Below are 20,094 nucleotides of genomic sequence, written 5' to 3' on the forward strand. Positions count from 1 at the left end.
ATTGCTTCTCTTGGGTATTATTCAGCACTTGCTATAGAGATGTTTCTTTCCCTTATGGAGAATTGTACATGTATTCTTTTTTGCCCTGAATCTATCTATGATCACCTTCTATGAATAACATCAGTAGAGGGGTCCCCTGGCCCCCAGTGACGCCATTGGTTTACCTCCCCCATTGCACTTTGTCAGGTATTTTGTATTTGGGTTTGATGCCCGTATGTACTTTTTATATGCATTTTTTGTGAGTTTATTTAATACAGATTTACATTTTATATACTTAATTTACCACCTTTGGCGTCTCCCTTCATTGTTACCTTCATGGTAATTACTTTTGAGGGTATACTCCTTCTTCTCTATAGGATCAAAATAATGATACATTGTATACAGTCAGTGCCGGACTCAGCCGAGGATGGAGCCACATGTCACATAATAACTGGAGAATAACTGTCCCCGTCTAACGAGAGCAGGAGACCAGGACGTGGCTGCCGCGGATGTCACTGACCGCCGGTGACAGCAGCCTCAGATCTCTGCACAATAATCTGCTGCTGACACAGAGGTAGGAAGTGAAAGAGTTAAAGAAGTTACTGTAACTCCTGCCAAAACTCCACTTCCTGAGCTGTAAAACCGGAAGAGAGAAACTTCTGTACAAGAAAACGACTCCGAACGAGACCAGAATCAGCCGAACCCACCGGAGCCGCGGAGAGCGTAAGAGGTCGGGGTGACACGGGGGCAGCCGTAACGTCAGTCCCCATCACCAGATAATGAGCAGCACCCACCCAGTATATACAGTATATATATACCCTCATCAGAAGACCCCGGAGCAGGTCCAGCAACAACATCCACTCATCAACTGCACACCATCATAGTGACGATCACACCCTGCCCCCACGCATAATCTCCAGTACATACAGTGCCTTGAAAAAGTCTTCACACCCCGGGAACTTTCCCACATTACTGCACGTTACTCCCACAAACTTAAATGTATTTTATTTGGATTTTCTGTGATGTCAAAGTGACAAGTATTTGTGACGTGTAAAGGAAATGATACAGAGTTTTCTGAGTCAGTGTTTTGTAGGACCGCCTTTCGCTGCCATTACTGCTGCAGGTTTTCCTCCAGGATTGCCCTGTATTTAGCTCCATCCACTGCAAATGGGACTTCTTATGGCTTTCAAAAAAGTCTTTCTTCTTGCTCCTCTTCCATAAAGGGCAGATTTGTGCAGTACACGACTTACAGTCGTCCTGTGGACAGATTCTCCCCCCGAGCTGTGGATCTGCGGCTCCTCCAGTGACCATGGACCTCTTGGCTTCTTCTCTCATTAGTGCTCTCCTTGCTCGGGATGTCTGGTTAGGTGGACGTCACGTCTTGGTAGGTTTGCAGTTGGGCCATACTCCTTCCATTTTTGGATGATGCATTGAACAGTTCTCCTTGAGATGTTCAGAGCTTGGGCTATTTTTTTTATAACCTAACCCTGCTTTACTCTTCTCCGCAACTTTATCCCTGACCTGTCTAGTGGGCTCCTTGGTTTTCTTGATGTGGTTTGATCCTTAATGTTCTCACATAAACCTCTGAGGACTTCGCAGAACAGCTGTCGTTATACTGAGCAGACATCACACCCAGGAGGACACAATGTACTAATTATGATATAATACTTCTGGAGGCGATTGGTCACTCATGATATTATTTAGAGGCATCAGACTACAGGGGACTGAATACAAATGCACCTCACAATTTTCAGATTTATATTTGTAAAATAATTATAAAACCTGTATAATTTCCTTTACACTTCACAAATACTTGTTACTTTGCGTTGGATTATAACATATTTCAGTTTGTGGGAGTAATGTGAAGAAATCTGGAAAAGTTCACCGGATATGAAGACTTTTTCATGGCTCTGTAACCTGCTCCCTCCATACATCTTTGTCCTAATCTCCTAATCTTTCCAGACCTAGCACAGGATCTATATAAATATAATTATTTGCCAGAGGAATCTAAGATTTTTAGGTGCCTATGTGCAAACATTAGAAGTGACAAGAATAAAATTGAATAAAATTTATCATTTTAATTATCACAAGAAAAATATAAACAAAAATTAAAAAAAAACAGGAAAAGGGGTGTAAGGACAAAAACACGCCCCCCTGAAGAAGCAGGGCGAAATGTGCACGTCGGGGCACGGAGGCGGAATCTCGCGTACACTCTTTTGAAACAGCGACTTCACCTTGCTGAGGTCTATCAATCCTGACATCAGCGATTTCTGGTATAATATGTTTAATATTATATAGCCCTACAGATATACATGGTCAATGAGATAGTTATCTGCCTCTTAGCGCTAGTAGTCAGACACCACCATGTGGCTAATCCTGAACACTACATCTGAATGGAGCATGAGCTAATGATTTGGTCTCTGACCTCACAGCTTATTGTGTGCACATATGTCTTGCAACCAGTTTGTTTACATACCTGATTGTTGGCCGCCAACAGTCTTAGGGTACCGTCTCACAGTGGCACTTTGGTCGCTACGACGGTACGATTCGTGACGTTCTAGCGATATCCATACGATATCGCTGTGTCTGACACGCAGCAGCGATCAGGGACCCTGCTGAGAATCGTACGTCGTAGCAGATCGTTTGGAACTTTCTTTCGTCGCTTGATCACCCGCTGTCATCGCTGGATCGTTGTGTGTGACACCGATCCAGCGATGTGTTCGCTTGTAACCAGGGTAAACATCGGGTTACTAAGCGCAGGGCCGCGCTTAGTAACCCGATGTTTACCCTGGTTACCATCGTAAATGTAAAAAAACCCCAAAACACTACATACTCACATTCCGGTGTCACGTCCCTCGCCGTCAGCTTCCTGCACTGACTGTGAGTGCCGGCCGTAAAGTACAGCACAGCGGTGACGTCACCGCTGTGCTCTGCTTTTACTTTACGGCCGGCACTCAGTCAGTGCGGGAAGCAGACGGCGAGGGACCTGATGGACACCGGAATGTAAGTATGTAGTGTTTGGTTTTTTTTACATTTACGATGGTAACCAGGGTAAACATCGTGTTACTAAGCGCGGCCCTGCACTTAGTAACCCAATGTTTACCCTGGTTACCCAGGGACTTCGGCATCGTTGGTCGCTGGAGAGCTGTCTGTGTGACAGCTCCCCAGCGACCACACAACGACTTACCAACGATCACGGCCAGGTCGTATCGCTGGTCGTGATCGTTGGTAAATCATTTAGTGTAACGGTACCCTTACAGGCTATTGATTTAATAGATGTGCAAATAATCATGATATATATTTTTGCATTGACATTATAGGATTTCTGGCAAGTTTTTCTTGTGTCTTGGGGATTTATACCATATTGACATCAATATATATTGAGAGTGTTCTCCAGCTCCCTGTTTTTTCCTTTTTTGTTTTTATTTTTCTTGTGATAATAAAAATTATAAATTTTATTCAATTTTATTCTTGTCGCTTCTCATTTTTGCACTTAGGCACCTAAAAATCTTAGATTCCTCTGGCAAATAATTGTGTTTCTATAGGTCTGACGATATAGACGTGCCACTCATTCAAATGATATCCAAGAAGTATCGTTTCTCCTTGCGGAGATTGACATGTCAAGCATGCCGAGATGAGGAGACTTAAAGCCGCAATGCTCCTCTGGGAAATATGCTAATTATGCAAATTGTCTCTTCAGAGAACTAGAACTCTAGTGCCACCTATTGGAAGGTAGCAATCCTACAAGTCAAAGTCGACCCTTTAACGAGCCTTGTCACATGACTTAGGATAAGACCCAAACCAGAATCTGAATTTGCAGACACTGTGTTTCGGGGTTCTGCCCCTCGTCAGTGCAAAGCGGAGATCTGGTTTGGCTGATTGAGAGGCGTCTGACCAGGATCCTAGAAGTATCGTTTCTCCTTGCGGAGAGTGACATGGTTTCTCAGGTTGTGAGTTTGTAGATTGTTGCTCTGTTTCTTTGTCTCCATAGATCTTTCTGTAGAATGTATTACATGATGAACCTTCTGTTTGTCGCCTCCGTGTCTTTGTGTCTGGACTTTGCGGGGATCTCCACAGGTGAGTCTACCATCAGTATTTGTTTACTGTTTCTATGTTAGCTGCTCTGTGCACCGGTTTAAAGGGGTTTTCCAACAATGAGATGAAATAGAGTCCCTGACATAATGAACCTGCAGCCCCTCCTAGTCACGTGTCAGTACTGGCTGCAGACTGAAGACACACAGCTCCCGAGACCTGGGGGTCCATTTACAACTCAGTCAATGGCAGGGAGGATGGATGTGATATGTGAAGAAATATATCTCTTCCTAACTGAGCACACCACACCGAGGGGTCATCTCCAGCTTCATCCTCCTCAATGTTTATTTGCTTTTCAGCGGGGGGCAGTCAGTCTCTGTGCACTGCTATAAAGCTTCCAGACTGACAGAGAGTAGGAGGATGAAGCTTAAGGCCCCGTCTCACATAGCGATTTACCAACGATCACGACCAGCGATACGACCTGGCCGTGATCGTTGGTAAGTCGCTGTGTGGTCGCTGGGGAGCTGTCACACAGACAGCTCTCTCCAGCGACCAACGATCAGGGGAACGACTTCGGCATCGTTGAAACTGTCTTCAACGATGCCGAAGTCCCCCTGCAGCACCAGGGTAACCAGGGTAAACATCGGGTTACTAAGCGCAGGGCCGCGCTTAGTAACCCGATGTTTACCCTGGTTACCAAAAAAAACAAACAGTACATACTCGCCTTTCGGTGTCCGTCAGGTCCCTTGCCGTCTGCTTCCTGCTCTGACTGAGCCGCCGTACAGTGAGAGCAGAGCGCAGCGGTGATGTCACTGCTGCGCTCTGCTCTCACTGTACGGCCAGCAGTCAGAGCAGGAAGCAGACGGCAAGGGACCTGACGGACATCAGATGGTGAGTATGTACGGTTTGTTTTCTTTTACATTTACGCTGGTAACCAGGGTAAACATCGGGTTACTAAGCGCGGCCCTGCGCTTAGTAACCCGATGTTTACCCTGGTTACCAGTGAAGACATCGCTGGAACGGTGTCACACACACCGATTCAGCGATGTCAGCGGGGCCTCAACGACCAAAAAAAGGTCCAGGCCATTCCGACACGACCAGCGATCTCGCAGCAGGGGCCTGATCGCTGGTACGTGTCACACATAGCGAGATCGCTACTGAGGTCGCTGTTGCGTCACAAAACTTGTGACTCAGCAGCGATCTCGCTATGTGTGATGGGGCCTTTAGGATCTCCTCTTAGAACAACGTGGGTTAAAACCTATTTCTCCCATATCACAGCCATGCTCCTGACACGCTGTGTGGAATATAGCTCTTGTCAGTTGACACACACGTCTCAGGAGCCGCACGCCTTCAGTCTGCAGCTATTCTTACACCCGACTAGGAGGGGCTGCTGTTTGAATTACATCATGGATTCCATTTAATCTCATTTTTGGAGACATCCTTTAAGTACTATTGTATAAGCCTTAAAGATTGTTATAGGGTTCGTGGTGTCAAGCTGGTGGAGCAAGGCTGGCCCAAGAGGTCACCAGTCAGAGTCAGGACATAGTGTACATCTGCAGGGTAAGGGAGGCATTGCTTTGTCTTTGTGTCCGATAAATTATATCTTCCATAACAGGTAAGTATTTATGCTCAGAGGGGCCCCAATACAACTCTGCTATAGGGCCCAGTCATGCTAGGTCTTCCCTTGGCTGTAGGGTGTTATTATGGCCGGTATCACACGCTGAATGTTCTAGCACCAGATTCTGACATACAGCTGCGTCCTGATCTCATCCTGCAGATAGTTATGAAGAAGATGGAGACCAGACCTCTGGACAAACAAGCTGGAAGAAAAACAAGAAAAATGCAGGAAGACAAACAACAGAGGAGAAGTTCAGCTTCCTGACACCGGTAAATTAATGTATGACCTGTAACAAGGACAACTTGTATGAGCTTAGTCCAGGGCATCAGAAGTCTACAGCCAAAATACAAAATGAAGACAGAGGACGAAACGCTGAGTGATGTCCATACACCACATCACTCTCAATTTAGTTACCATCACACTTGAGGGTTTTTTCTCTATACATATATGTATATGACTGCAGCGCCCCCAGACGCAGGGCCGCGGGGTACTCGGCACCGGGCCTCTCTGTCTCAGTTCTGGGGTTGTCACGGTGGCTAGACCCGGTCCGTGACCCTGCTAAGGGGCGTCCAATGAAAGGTGTAAGTGGTGGTGCGTGGTGCAGGTCGCGATGAATAACGAGGACACAGGGTTGCAGTCTCTTTACCTCTTTACTGAAGGCTTCAAGGTCCTCAATCCAGAGTACGATTAACAGGGCTGGCTGAGACCGGCCGGTCCGATGGCACCTCCAGAGTTCCCTTTGCAGGTAGAAATCTGTGCCTACCTTCTAGCACCTGTGTGTTGTAGTACCTCCCTGCTGAGCACCACGGGATAGTCCTCACAACTGTTGTGTCTGTTTCTGATGTTATTTCCCACAACTTATGTCTGTTCTGATGTTCTTCTCCATCCCCCAGATGATATGGCTAGGACACACCCATATGACGGGTAGGCCTGGAGTTCTTCCGGGACACTAGTGACGCCCCTCTCCCACAGTTGCCCCCTATGTCTGCTTAGGTGATTTAGGTGAGACAGCCAACCTATAATTAACTGTCCTGCCGTTGGTTTGTAGTAATGCTTGGAGCCCAATACTTCCTCGGCGTTCCGGCCACCGGCTATGCGCCTCAGTAGGATGTTGCCTCGGTCTTACAGCACGACTCCTACTGGTGTTATCTCCTTTTTGCTTTGATCTCATTTCTCACTCTCCACAATAAACCTCGCTTCTTGTCCTTTCTTGAGATACCGCCGCGATGTAGTGCAGGCGCGGTTCCTTAACGTTCTTTCCTGTTCGCTAGGCCTCTGTCAGGATCCCACCCCTGACAGGGACCCCCCTGAATCTTCCCCTGCAACACCCTCTGCCACAGGATGTTGCCTGGTTCCAACCCAGTCAGCTTCTCTCTAACTTTCTATCCAACCCCCAGTTTTACCAGATTGTGAGGAGTGGCCTAATACATAGCACCCTTAGCTCCCCCTGGAGGCCAGACTATGAAGTGTATTGGTGTCTGTGATACCTGGTCAGGTGAACTCCTTCAGTGCCATCAGACGTACCATCACTCCCCTTAGCGGCGGAGCATCAGTACTGCAACGACCAGGACTCTGGGGCGCTGCACTCCCTCCCGGTTAAATCCAGTACTCCCGAACTGGGAAGAAAACAACAATACATGTCAGCAAAATACATACAAATTTTGAAATGCAGTAAACCAATAACAAGTGAAAGTAACAATGCATCCCTTTATGGGAGGTGAGGACTCTTGAACGTTACAAACATGGTTAAATATCTTAAATAACACACTTTAAATAACTTCTATTACCCAGCCGGGTATTCTACTGAGTGCAAATGCTGAACAATAATTTAACTTTGCCTCTAAGGACGTGTAAGCTGAATCCACTAAAGGCTTATGATAAAACTCCTAAACTATAAATTAACTTTTCTTAATTTTTCTCTTCTAACTGCAATATTTTCTTTTTATTCTCTGATTTGTCTTATGCAGGACCGCCTGTCTATCTGCCCAGGCCTACTGCCTCTTTCTTAGTACAGGATCACTGAGCCATCTCTTTATGGCTCCTAGGAGGACTCACCCACTAACCCCTACGGGTTCACTTTCCTGTCCTCATTCTCTAGCACATTATTAAACATTTTCTATAATTAACTACCTGGCTACATATAACTTTTCTATGTAAAACATTATTTCTATTTACTCTTCTTTAAGGCAACATTATATATTGAATGTATCTAGTAAACATTCCCTTTAAGAGGGAACCAAGTCTCTTTAAGGAAGTGCAACTACTCATGTTGGAAGTCCGTGTAAGGCAGGAACTCCGATGCTGTTTCCAGGAACAGTTTCTTCGCAAAGAGTTCTCTTTCTTGTAAAACCAGTAGAGGACACCCTTAAGAGGGTGCGAACTATTTACAGAGCAGTTTGTGAACCATTCACCGTCCATGATTCGGTAGTCTTTAAAACAGTGGTGAATAAAACAAAAAGGCAAAATAGGGATCCCGGGTCAACTAAGGGATCCCGGGTAAACAAAGGGATCCCTTTAAGAATAACCCTGGTCGGGTATAAAGCAGCAAAACATCAGGAAGACAAACAGTTAACTATTTACAGTTTCAGGTTTCCGAGGTTTAGTTGGACGGCTTCCAGGGCTGTACCTGGCACTTAACCCTTCTTGGCCCGGGAAGGGTGAAGTCCAGTGTTGCACCCAGTGCTGGATAAACGCCGTTAATCCGTCTTTCATGTACGGTTAAGTCATGCGCAGCGATGGAGGTCTGCGTAGCTTGAGTATGGGCATTTGCTGCAGCAGAGGTAGTGGCTGCTACAAGATCAGTCACCGGAACGGGGTCAGCAGCTGTGGCACTAGCAGTCGCTGGGGTGGTGTCGGTCATCAGGGCAGGGTCGTCCTTCATACCTGCTTCAGATGCGGTCCCTCCGGTGCTGGTCTGCTCTGTCTCCGCTGGGGCCTGGAACGCTGGTTGCGGGGCCTTGTGCTGCGACGTTGTCATCTCGGTTCGCAGCATCTCGCTTTTCGGCAGGGCCTTGCTTTCTGGCTTCGGAGCGCTGGAACTTCTTTCTTGCTCCGGACCAGACGAGGCTGCTGACAGGCGTCTGGGGAGGCTTCCGACGAAAGTCTTCTTCCACCCGGCCTCAGTGCTCAGCTGCGTCCGCCGGGGTCGGTCGCTGAGCTCGTCCACTCCGGCCTGCAGGAATTCAGCATCAGCAGTGGAGGCCTGGTTACGGTGCCCCTCCGGGTAGCTGGGGGAGTCCTCTGCTCCGACCCCACGCTCCGGCTCCGGGTGGCTGGCCATGGCGTCCTCCGCGTGGCTGACTTCTTCTTTGTCCTTTTCCCGCTCTCTCCTTCGTGGGCGGTTTCGCTTTCTTTGTCTCTGCCCTCCGTTGAGAATCAGGAGGCGGATCTCGGCTGCTGACGGACATGTCCTCAAGGGACAGAAATACTTAGACTGGGCGGCCATTGTCTTTCGCGCGCTTCAATTTGTCCATGCCCACAAATCCACGCCCCTCTTCTTCTCCTGCGCTCCTCGTCACGCTGTAATGGCGGTGGTTTTGGCGGGAATCTTTGGCGGCAATAGCAATACACAGTCTTTGCAATAAATCACGGCTCAAGCACAATTCAGACACAGTTCAAAGGCACACATGACCTGATTCTTCACGCTTAAGTAGATCCTGTTTGTGACGCCAATTTTGCAGCGCCCCAGACGCAGAGCCGCGGGGTACTCGGTACCGGGCTTCTCTGTCTCAGTTCTGGGGTTGTCACAGTGGCTAGACCCGGTCCATGACCCTGCTAAGGGGCGTCCAATGAAAGTTGTAAGTGGTGGTGCGTGGTGCAGGTCGCGATGAATAACGAGGACACAGGGTTGCAGTCTCTTTACCTCTTTACTGAAGGCTTCAAGGTCCTCAATCCAGAGTACGATTAACAGGGCTGTCTGAGACCGGCCGGTCCGATGGCACCTCCAGAGTTCCCTTTGCAGGTGGAAATCTGTGCCTACCTTCTAGCGCCTGTGTGTTGTAGTACTTCCCTGCTGAGCACCACGGGATAGTCCTCACAACTGTTGTGTCTGTTCTGATGTTCTTTCCCACAACTTATGTCTGTTCTGATGTTCTTCTCCATCCCCCAGATGATATGGCTAGGACGCACCCGTATGACGGGTAGGCCTGGAGTTCTTCCGGGACCCTAGTGACGCCCCTCTCCCACTGTTGCCCCCTATGCCTGCTTAGGTGATTTAGGTGAGACAGCCAACCTATTAAGTAATTAACTGTCCTGCCTCTGTTTGAAGTAATGCGTGGAGCCTAATACTTCCTCGGCGTTCCGGCCACCGGCTAAGTAATGGCCGGAGCTGGAGCCGCCCCTCCCCCCGCGGCGTAAGGGGAGGCCCATCATGACCATGGGATGGAGGGAGGGGTTAATGATAAAGGGGAGGTATAGTGGAGTCGGTTATGTTAACTGAGCTGGAGAGGGGTGGAGTTTTTTAGTTCCCGCTCTCCAGTCAGCAAGTGTGCATCAAATATGGCCACCGTTGATAGCGTTCTGGAGAGCCTGAGGGCCGCGGCAGCAGCGCACCCTCCAGGCTGGTTGGAGCGGCAGGTAGCAGGGATCATCGGGAGCGGAGGTCCGGGAGCAGCAGCGACGTCGGCGGTGTCTCCGGTGAGGCGCGCGCGGCGGTCACGGCCTCCTGACCGGCTGTCGCCCGATTCAGCTCCGCGGGCCCCCCGTCGGCGCAGGAGCCCCTCCGGGGACCCTCCAGGCCGGGCACCTCTTAATAGCAGCGCCGGTAGGTCCCGGCCTGGGAGGAATCCTACTGCCGGGCGGGGTCCGGTGGCGGCTGCGAGGCCTTCACCTCGCGGCATTGCGGGGGCGGGGCCAGCGCGAGCCAGGCAGCGTGTGAGGCCTAGCACATCGGGGGGCCGCGGCGGGGATGCTCCTTCCGCGCGGCCTGCCTCTGGCCTATCTGAAGCAGGACGAGGGAGAGGAGTGGTGGCGGGCAGCCCTGCGGTTGCGGGTGTGGCCCCGGCAGCATCAGCAGGGTTCGTCCCTGCAGCTGGATCGATGGACACAGCAGCGGCCTCACACAGTGGTGATGGGGGCCGGGACGTTTGGAGGACAGATCAGCAGCAGCCAGCTGGGACAGGACAGGCGGCGCTACTTTCACCTCAGGCTGGATCTTCGCAGCAAGACGCAACGCAGACTCCCATGCGACAGTTGCCTCCTGGGTCATTAGATTTCCACGGACAACGGCGGTTGGATCCTGGGACTCCGGCTGGGGGGATCACAGCTCCTCCGCAGCCTGGTGAGTGTTTGTCCTTGTCTTTGCTTCCTGTGCAGTATTTGCAGTCTCCAGTGAGTGTGGAGGCGCAAGGGGGTGTGGCGACGGGTTTTGGGGTTAGTGGCGTTGTCGGGGCTGATGTGGGGGGTGTCGGGGCGGTGTTGGAAAATGTGAGGGATTTGTTGGTGCGGTTGGAGAGAGGGATGAGTGATCAACGGCATTTGGCGGCGTGGATTGGGTCGCAGAGGGTTACGGGTTCGACGCAAGTGGCGTCGGGCTCTTGGGCACCGGTGTCGGTTTCAGTTCAAACGGAGAAGGAAAAGGAGTGTCGGGTCCATTTAGATGATAGGGCTCATGGGGAGGTATATGTTTGTTTTGAGGGCCCTTTGGGGGCGCATCTTAAAAAGGAGGTGATAGAAAAGATCATTAAAGATGAATATGTTGAAATTTTTTCGTTGCTCCCGTTAGAAAAATTTAACTTAGACAAAGGGAAGAAAGAGGATAGTAAAAAGGAGGATGAGGAAAAACGTAGGTGGCGTTTGATTCCTCAGACTTTCACAAATTGGCTACAGGCGTTTGCCATTTTAGCGAGTGTGATTGAGGAGAAGGCGCCTGAGAAGTGTTCAGGCCTTTTTTGCTACATGGATTCCATTGGAGAGGCGCACAGGGTTTATGGTGGTCAGGCCTGGTTGAGATATGATGAGCAATTCCGGCAGAGGAAGGCTATACGACCAACGATTCGTTGGGATCAGAAAGACATCGGGCTTTGGCTGCGGGTGATGGCGCAGTATAAATTTGGCCAGTCCTTTCAGGGGGGGGCCGGTAGTTCCGGTCAGAGTAGTCAATCCAGTTCGGCGGGATCGGCCGGACAGTCCAGTCAGGCGGGGGGCCGTAAAGCGGGCTTGTGCTGGCAGTTTAACGACGGGCAATGTAAGTTCGGGGTTAACTGCAAGTTCAAGCATTTGTGTTCACACTGCAGCGGCTCTTCCCATGGGGCCTCTAAGTGTTTTAAAAAATCTAAGTTCAAGTCAGGGTCAGGGAATTCTCAAGGGGGTGACGCCAGTGAGGCTGGAAAGGATGGTCCCCTTTCTAAATAGATACCCCCTGAGGGAGGCAGCGGGGGTGCTACATAGTGGTTTTCGGGACGGTTTTGTCATTCCGGCCCCTTCGTTTGTGGTTCCTCGGACGCTTAAGAATTTGAGGTCGGCAATGTTACAGGGGGACGTGGTGTCAGAGAAGTTGAAGAAGGAAGTTTCGTTGGGAAGGATGGCGGGCCCCTTTTTGTCTCCTCCGTTTGAGGATTTGGTTGTATCACCGCTAGGTGTGGTTCCTAAGAAGGAAGCTGGAAAATTCCGTTTGATTCACCACTTGTCTTACCCGCGGGGGTTGTCCGTTAACGACGGTATTGCACCCGAGCTTTGTTCGGTGGTGTACGCGTCTTTTGATGAAGCCGTTGCGTGGGTTGGCAAGTTTGGTCGTGGCGCCTTGTTGGCTAAGACGGATATTGAAGCTGCATTTAGGTTGTTGCCTGTTCATCCTGATAGTGTTAAGCTTTTGGGTTGTTTTTGGGAGGGGGGGGTTTTCGTGGATAGGTGTTTACCTATGGGTTGTTCCCTCTCCTGCGCTCTGTTTGAGATGTTTAGCTCTTTTTTGGAGTGGGCGGTTAAGGACGTTTCTGATTGTGATTCGGTGTTACATTATTTGGATGATTTCCTATGTGTGGGCCCGGCTGGGTCCGACCGTTGTGTGCGCCTTCTCCGTGCTGTTGAATGGGTGTGTGAGCGTTTCGGAGTTCCATTGGCACCCGGGAAGACGGAAGGGCCGTGTACGTGCCTGAGTTTTCTGGGGATTGTTATTGATTCGGTTGGGTGGGAGTTTCGGCTTCCTGTTGATAAGATTGATGGTTTGAAGGAAGATTTGGCCCGAGCAAGGCGTGTAAAGAAATTGACTCTGAGAGAATTACAGTCGCTATTGGGAAAACTTAACTTTGCGTGTCGGGTTATGCCAATGGGGAGGGTTTTTTCCAGAAGATTGGCGAGTGCGACGGCGGGAGTCCGTGCGCCGCACCACTTCATTCGTTTGTCAGCAGATTTGAAGGAAGATTTGGAGGTTTGGAGTTCCTTTTTGGGTTCTTACAATTGTCGTACTTTGTTCATGGAAAAAACGGTGGACAATGATTCTTTGGAATTGTTTACGGACGCGGCGGGTGGCAGTGGTTTTGGGGCTTACTTCAAAGGGCAATGGTGTGCTGCACCCTGGCCGGTGGAGTGGGTTTCATCAGGGCTGGTTCGTAACATAGCGCTTTTGGAAATTTTTCCGATCTTGGTGGCGGTTCATTTGTGGAAGTGCGAATTTCGCAACAAGCGGATTCGCTTTAACTGTGACAACATGGGAGTGGTGTGTGCGGTCAATGGACTTACTGCTTCGTCACCACCTGTGGTCCGGGTTCTCAGGCGATTAGTCCTATCTTGTTTGGAATTGAATTCGCAGGTCACTGCGAAGCATGTGCCCGGGGCGAGGAATTTAATAGCTGATTCCCTTTCTCGTTTCCAGTTCGAGCGTTTTCGGTCGTTGGCTCCGGAAGCAGAGACCATCGGTTTGGATTGCCCAGCGGACCTTTGGCTCGTGGCATCAGGGACGCTGGAGATCTCATAAGATCGTCGTTGGCTCCGAAAACATGGGAGACTTATCAATTGGTTTGGTCTTCGTGGGAAGGGGTCTTGGCATCCTGCCCTGGTGGAGTTAATACCGATGACCAGGTTGGGCTTCTGTTGTCATGGATTAGGCGTGGTTTTGATGAAGGTTGGTCGTTGGCAAAGGTGTTGCGTATACTGGCGGCTTTGGCTTTTGGTTTCAAGCTGAGGGGACAGTGTGATTTGACTAAGGCCTTCCTAGTGAAGCAAGCGGTAAAAGGCTTTAGGAGACAATATGGTAGGTTGGATTCTAGGCGTCCTGTTTCTTTCGCGATGTTGGAGCGATTAGGCGAGATTTTGGGTGACTGTTGTGGGTCGCTGTTTGAACAACGTCTTTTCAGCTTGGCTTTTTCGTGGGCGTATTTTGGTGCAATGAGAATTAGCGAATTGGTGTCTCCTAATAAGAAAACAGCTGGTGGAATTTTGGCAAGGGATGTTTTCTTGGCAGAAGGTTGTGTGGAGTTCTGGTTGCGTCGATCCAAGACGGATCAAGTGGGGCGCGGTAAGAGAATTGAGCTGGGTGAAGTAGCGGGTTCTCTGATGTGCCCAGTTAGTTGTTTAAAAAGTTTTTGGGGGCTGGGGCCCCGCAGAGACGGATCCTTGCTATGTCATGAGGACGGTTCGGCTTTGTCCAAATATCAGTTTCAGACGATTTTCCGGAGAGCGGTGGCTTTGTTGGGGTTGGATGATTCGCGTTTTACTTCTCATTCGTTTCGGATTGGGGCAGCTACGGATGCGGCCGTTGGAGGTTTGGATGTGGATGCTATCAAGCGTATTGGGAGATGGCAGTCAAATAGATATCGCAGCTATGTTAGATGTTAGGGGTGGTGTGCATTTTTTCATTATGAAAAGGTGCGTTTCCGGAGTGGTGTTTTTGTTTTGTTGGTTGTTTGATTTTTGTTTTTTGTATTGTAGGTTCGTTGCCGTTTTTGGTATGGATTTTCGGCCATTCCTATGTTCATTGGGGAGCACGACGCGCTGATGTACGGCCGGAAGGTAGACAGCTCGGGTTCGATCGGTCGGTAACGTTGGTCCGGTGGATCGGTTTTAGAGGTTTGACCTGGAACAAGGTGCTGAAAGAAATCAATGTGGCGGTGCTTTTAGACAGATCTCCGGATATCCTAGTGCTGCATGCTGGAGGGAATGACTTGGGTTCACGCCCGTTTAGAGAACTAATCAAAGATATCAAACAGGACTTGTTGCGCTTGTGGCGGTTATATCCAGGGATATCAGTAGTTTGGTCGGAGATTGTACCGAGGAAACGATGGAGGAACATGCGGTCATTGGAAAAACTTAACAAGGCCAGAATTAAGGTTAACCGAGCGGTGTCCGCGTTTGTGGCCAGGAATGGGGGAGTAGCCGTAAGGCATTTTGAGTTGGAGAAAGGTGATGGGGCATTTTGGCTTGCAGACGGTGTGCATCTGAATGCTGTTGGAATCGATTTTTGGGCACTTGGACTGCAAGAAGGTGTGGAGAAGGCCATAGCTTTTAGGAGTGGTGGGGTCTCGGGTCTTTAAGGTTTCAAAGTCCCTCGTTGTGGTGGCTGGGGGAGAATCCTTGGAGTTGTTGGAAATTGGGTTGGGGGGAGTCATTGGCTTATGGCTCCCCGGTATTTTGTGTAAATCTGGTTTTGGATCTGGTGACTTGGGGGTTCCGGCGGGGGGAGTCGGTTCCCCGGGAATTGTAACGTGAACTGGGAACCCTTTGGGGTTTTGGTGCTCTCGAGCCAGGCGGTATCGGCTGGGAGTAATTTGGTTTTGGTAACGTTCACGTTGTGTTGTTTTTGATCACCAGATCCATGGGGAGCTCCAAGGATCCCTCCTAGCTTAAAAAGTTATTGGATGTTATTATTTATGATGTTGTTTGTGTTTAAATAAAAAGGCTGCTGTGGCCGACATTATTCCAAAGAATAAAGTTGTTCGAGTTTTTATTTACGGGATAGAGGGTACGGGTTACGTGGGGGTGTACCTAAAGGTAAGCGTTTTATTGTTTTGTATACCCCATCGGTTCGACATTACCAGGGTCATGCACCTCAGTAGGATGTTGCCTCGTCTTACAGCACGACTCCTACTGGTGTTATCTCCTTTTTGCTTTGATCTCGTTTCTCACTCTCCACAATAAACCTCGCTTCTTGTCCTTTCTTGAGATACCGCCGCTATGTAGTGCAGGCGCGGTTCCTTAACGTTCTTTCCTGTTCGCTAGGCCTCTGTCAGGATCCCACCCCTGACAGGGACCCCCCTGAATCTTCCCCTGCAACACCCTCTGCCACAGGATGTTGCTTGGTTCCAACCCAGTCAGCTTCTCACTAACTTCCTATCCAACCCCCAGTTTTACCAGATTGTGAGGAGTGGCCTAATACATAGTGCCCTTAGCTCCCCCTGGAGGCCGGACTGTGAAGTGTATTGGTGTCTGTGATACCTGGTCAGGTGAACTCCTTCAGTGCCATCAGACGTACCATAGCCCCCCTTAGCGGTGGAGCATCAGTACTGCAACGACCAGGACTCTGGGGCGCTGCATGACCATATTGGCATTACTATGTATCCCATGACTAAGGGCACTGACTGCCAGAAACGCGGTTTTGTTTTTAATTATGTTTTTCACTCAATAAATTTTTGAAATTATATTTACTGTAAGTTTGTGCTGAACTTCATCCTCCCCTCCTGCTCCACTCTCCATACTACGACCTCCACTCTCCATACTACGACCTCCACTCTCCATACTACATTCTCCACTCTCCATACTACATTCTCCACTCTCCATACTACGATCTCCACTCTCCATACTACGATCTCCATACTACGGTCTCCAGTCTCCATGCTATATACTCCACTCTCCATACTACAATCTCCACTCTCCATACTACAATCTCCACTCTCCATACTACATTCTCCACTCTCCATACTACATTCTCCACTCTCCATACTACGATCTCCACTCTCCATACTACGTTCTCCACTCTCCATACTACGATCTCCACTCTCCATACTACGTTCTCCACTCTCCATACTACGGTCTCCACTCTCCATACTACGTTCTCCACTCTCCATACTACGGTCTCCACTCTCCATACTACGATCTCCATACTACGGTCTCCACTCTCCATGCTATATACTCCACTCTCCATACTATATACTCCACTCTCCATACTACATTCTCCACTCTCCATACTACATTCTCCACTCTCCATACTACGACCTCCACTCTCCATACTACGTTCTCCACTCTCCATACTACGATCTCCACTCTCCATACTACGTTCTCCACTCTCCATACTACGGTCTCCACTCTCCATACTACGATCTCCATACTACGGTCTCCACTCTCCATGCTATATACTCCACTCTCCATACTATATACTCCACTCTCCATACTACAATCTCCACTCTCCATACTACATACTCCACTCTCCATACTTCGTTCTCCACTCTCCATACTACAATCTCCACTCTCCATACTACATTCTCCACTCTCCATACTACGACCTCCACTCTCATACTACGATCTCCACTCTCCATACTACATTCTCCACTCTCCATACTACGGTCTCCACTCTCCATAATACGATCTCCACTCTCCATACTACGGTCTCCACTCTCCATACTACGGTCTCCACTCTCCATACTACGGTCTCCACTCTCCATACTACGTTCTCCACTCTCCATACTACGATCTCCACTCTCCATGCTATATACTCCACTCTCCATACTACGTTCTCCACTCTCCATACTACGGTCTCCACTCTCCATACTACGGTCTCCACTCTCCATACTACGGTCTCCACTCTCCATACTACGTTCTCCACTCTCCATACTACGATCTCCACTCTCCATGCTATATACTCCACTCTCCATACTACGTTCTCCACTCTCCATACTACGTTCTCCACTCTCCATACTACGATCTCCACTCTCCATGCTATATACTCCACTCTCCATACTATGTTCTCCACTCTCCATAATACGATCTCCACTCTCCATACTACGATCTCCACTCTCCATACTACGTTCTCCACTCTCCATACTACGGTCTCCACTCTCCATGCTATATACTCCACTCTCCATACTATATACTCCACGCTCCATACTACAATCTCCACTCTCCATACTACATTCTCCACTCTCCATACTACGTTCTCCACTCTCCATACTACGGTCTCCACTCTCCATACTACGATCTCCATACTACGACCTCCACTCTCCATACTACGATCTCCACTCTCCATACTACATTCTCCACTCTCCATACTACGTTCTCCACTCTCCATACTATGTTCTCCACTCTCCATACTACGGCCTCCACTCTCCATACTACGTTCTCCACTCTCCATACTACGTTCTCCACTCTCCATACTACGTTCTCCACTCTCCATACTACGGTCTCCACTCTCCATACTACGGTCTCCACTCTCCATACTACGCTCTCCACTCTCCATACTACGTTCTCCACTCTCCATACTACGATCTCCACTCTCCATACTACGGTCTCCACTCTCCATACTACGCTCTCCACTCTCCATACTACGTTCTCCACTCTCCATAATACGATCCCCACTCTCCATACTACGTTCTCCACTCTCCATACTACGGTCTCCACTCTCCATGCTATATACTCCACTCTCCATACTACGTTCTCCACTCTGCATACTACGGTCTCCACTCTCCATACTACGTTCTCCACTCTCCATACTACGTTCTCCACTCTCCATACTACGTTCTCCACTCTCCATACTACGGTCTCCACTTTCCATGCTATGATCTCCACTCTCCATACTACGTTCTCCACTCTCCATACTACGTTCTCCACTCTCCATACTACGGTCTCCACTCTCGATACTACGGTCTCCACTCTCCATACTACGTTCTCCACTCTCGATACTACGGTCTCCACTCTCCATACTACGATCTCCACTCTCCATACTATGTTCTCCACTCTCCATGCTATATACTCCACTCTCCATACTACGATCTCCACTCTCCATACTACGATCTCCACTCTCCATACTACGTTCTCCACTCTCCATGCTATATACTCCACTCTCCATACTACATTCTCCACTCTCCATACTATGTTCTCCACTCTCCATACTACGTTCTCCACTCTCCATACTACAATCTCCACTCTCCATACTATATATTCCACTCTCCATACTACGTTCTCCACTCTCCATACTACGTTCTCCACTCTCCATACTACGTTCTCCACTATCCATACTACGATCTCCACTCTCCATACTACGATCTCCACTCTCCATACTATATACTCCACTCTCCATACTATATACTTCACTCTCCATACTTCGATCTCCACTCTCCATACTACGATCTCCACTCTCCATACTACGTTCTCCACTCTCCATGCTATATACTCCACTCTCTATACTACGTTCTTCACTTTCCATACTACGTTCTCCACTCTCCATACTACGGTCTCCACTCTCAATACTACGATCTCCACTCTCCATACTACGTTCTCCACTCTTCATACTACATTCTCCACTCTCCATACTACGATCTCCACTCTCCATACTACGGTCTCCACTCTCCATACTACGTTCTCCACTCTCCATACTACGTTCTCCACTCTCCATACTACGATCTCCACTCTCCATACTACGGTCTCCACTCTCCATACTACATTCTCCACTCTCCATACTACGGTCTCCACTCTCCATACTACGACCTCCACTCTCCATACTACGATCTCCACTCTCCATACTACGACCTCCACTCTCCATACTACGATCTCCACTCTCCATACTACATTCTCCACTCTCCATACTACGATCTCCACTCTCCATACTATGGTCTCCACTCTCCATACTACGTTCTCCACTCTCCATACTACGACCTCCACTCTCCATACTACGGTCTCCACTCTCCATACCACATTCTCCACTCTCCATACTACATTCTCCACTTTCCATACTATGGTCTCCACTCTCCATACTACGTTCTCCACTCTCCATACTACGTTCTCCACTCTCCATACTACGATCTCCACTCTCCATACTACGTTCTCCACTCTCCATACTACGTTCTCCACTCTCCATACTACGATCTCCACTCTCCATACTATGATCTCCACTCTCCATGCTATATACTCCACTCTCCATACTACGATCTCCACTCTCCATACAATGACCTCATTTCCATGCTACTGTATATACTCCACTCTCCATATCATGACCTACGCTCTCCGTGCTATGACATTCAGTCTCAATTATATGGCCTCAACTCTCCATACTATGACTTCCACTCTCCATGTTATGACCTTCACTCTCCATACTATGACCTCTACGCTCCATGCTATATACTCCACTCTCCATACTACGTTCTCCACTCTCCATACTACGGTCTCCACCCTCCATACTACGGTCTCCACTCTCCATACTACGTTCTCCACTCTCCATACTACGTTCTCCACTCTCCATACTACGATCTCCACTCTCCATAATACGATCTCCACTCTCCATACTACGGTCTGCACTCTCCATACTACGGTCTCCACTCTCCATAATA

The 20,094-nt window shown here is 49.0% G+C and overlaps 1 protein-coding gene across 1 annotated transcript in view; it reads left to right on the forward strand.

Moving 5' to 3' along the window:
- Positions 1-624: 624 nt before the first annotated feature.
- The window catches only part of LOC143817472 (ecto-ADP-ribosyltransferase 5-like), a 38,529-nt gene continuing 19,059 nt past the window's right edge, over positions 625-20,094 (forward strand). Inside the window, exons 1-3 of the mRNA XM_077298909.1 lie at positions 625-709; positions 3,971-4,056; positions 5,789-5,898. Of these exons, the coding sequence (XP_077155024.1) occupies positions 3,984-4,056; positions 5,789-5,898 (183 nt within the window). The 5' untranslated portion in view covers positions 625-709; positions 3,971-3,983. The remainder of the gene's footprint in view (positions 710-3,970; positions 4,057-5,788; positions 5,899-20,094) is intronic.

The sequence above is a fragment of the Ranitomeya variabilis genome, chromosome 3, assembly GCF_051348905.1.
Source record: "Ranitomeya variabilis isolate aRanVar5 chromosome 3, aRanVar5.hap1, whole genome shotgun sequence".
Taxonomy (NCBI): domain Eukaryota; kingdom Metazoa; phylum Chordata; class Amphibia; order Anura; family Dendrobatidae; genus Ranitomeya; species Ranitomeya variabilis.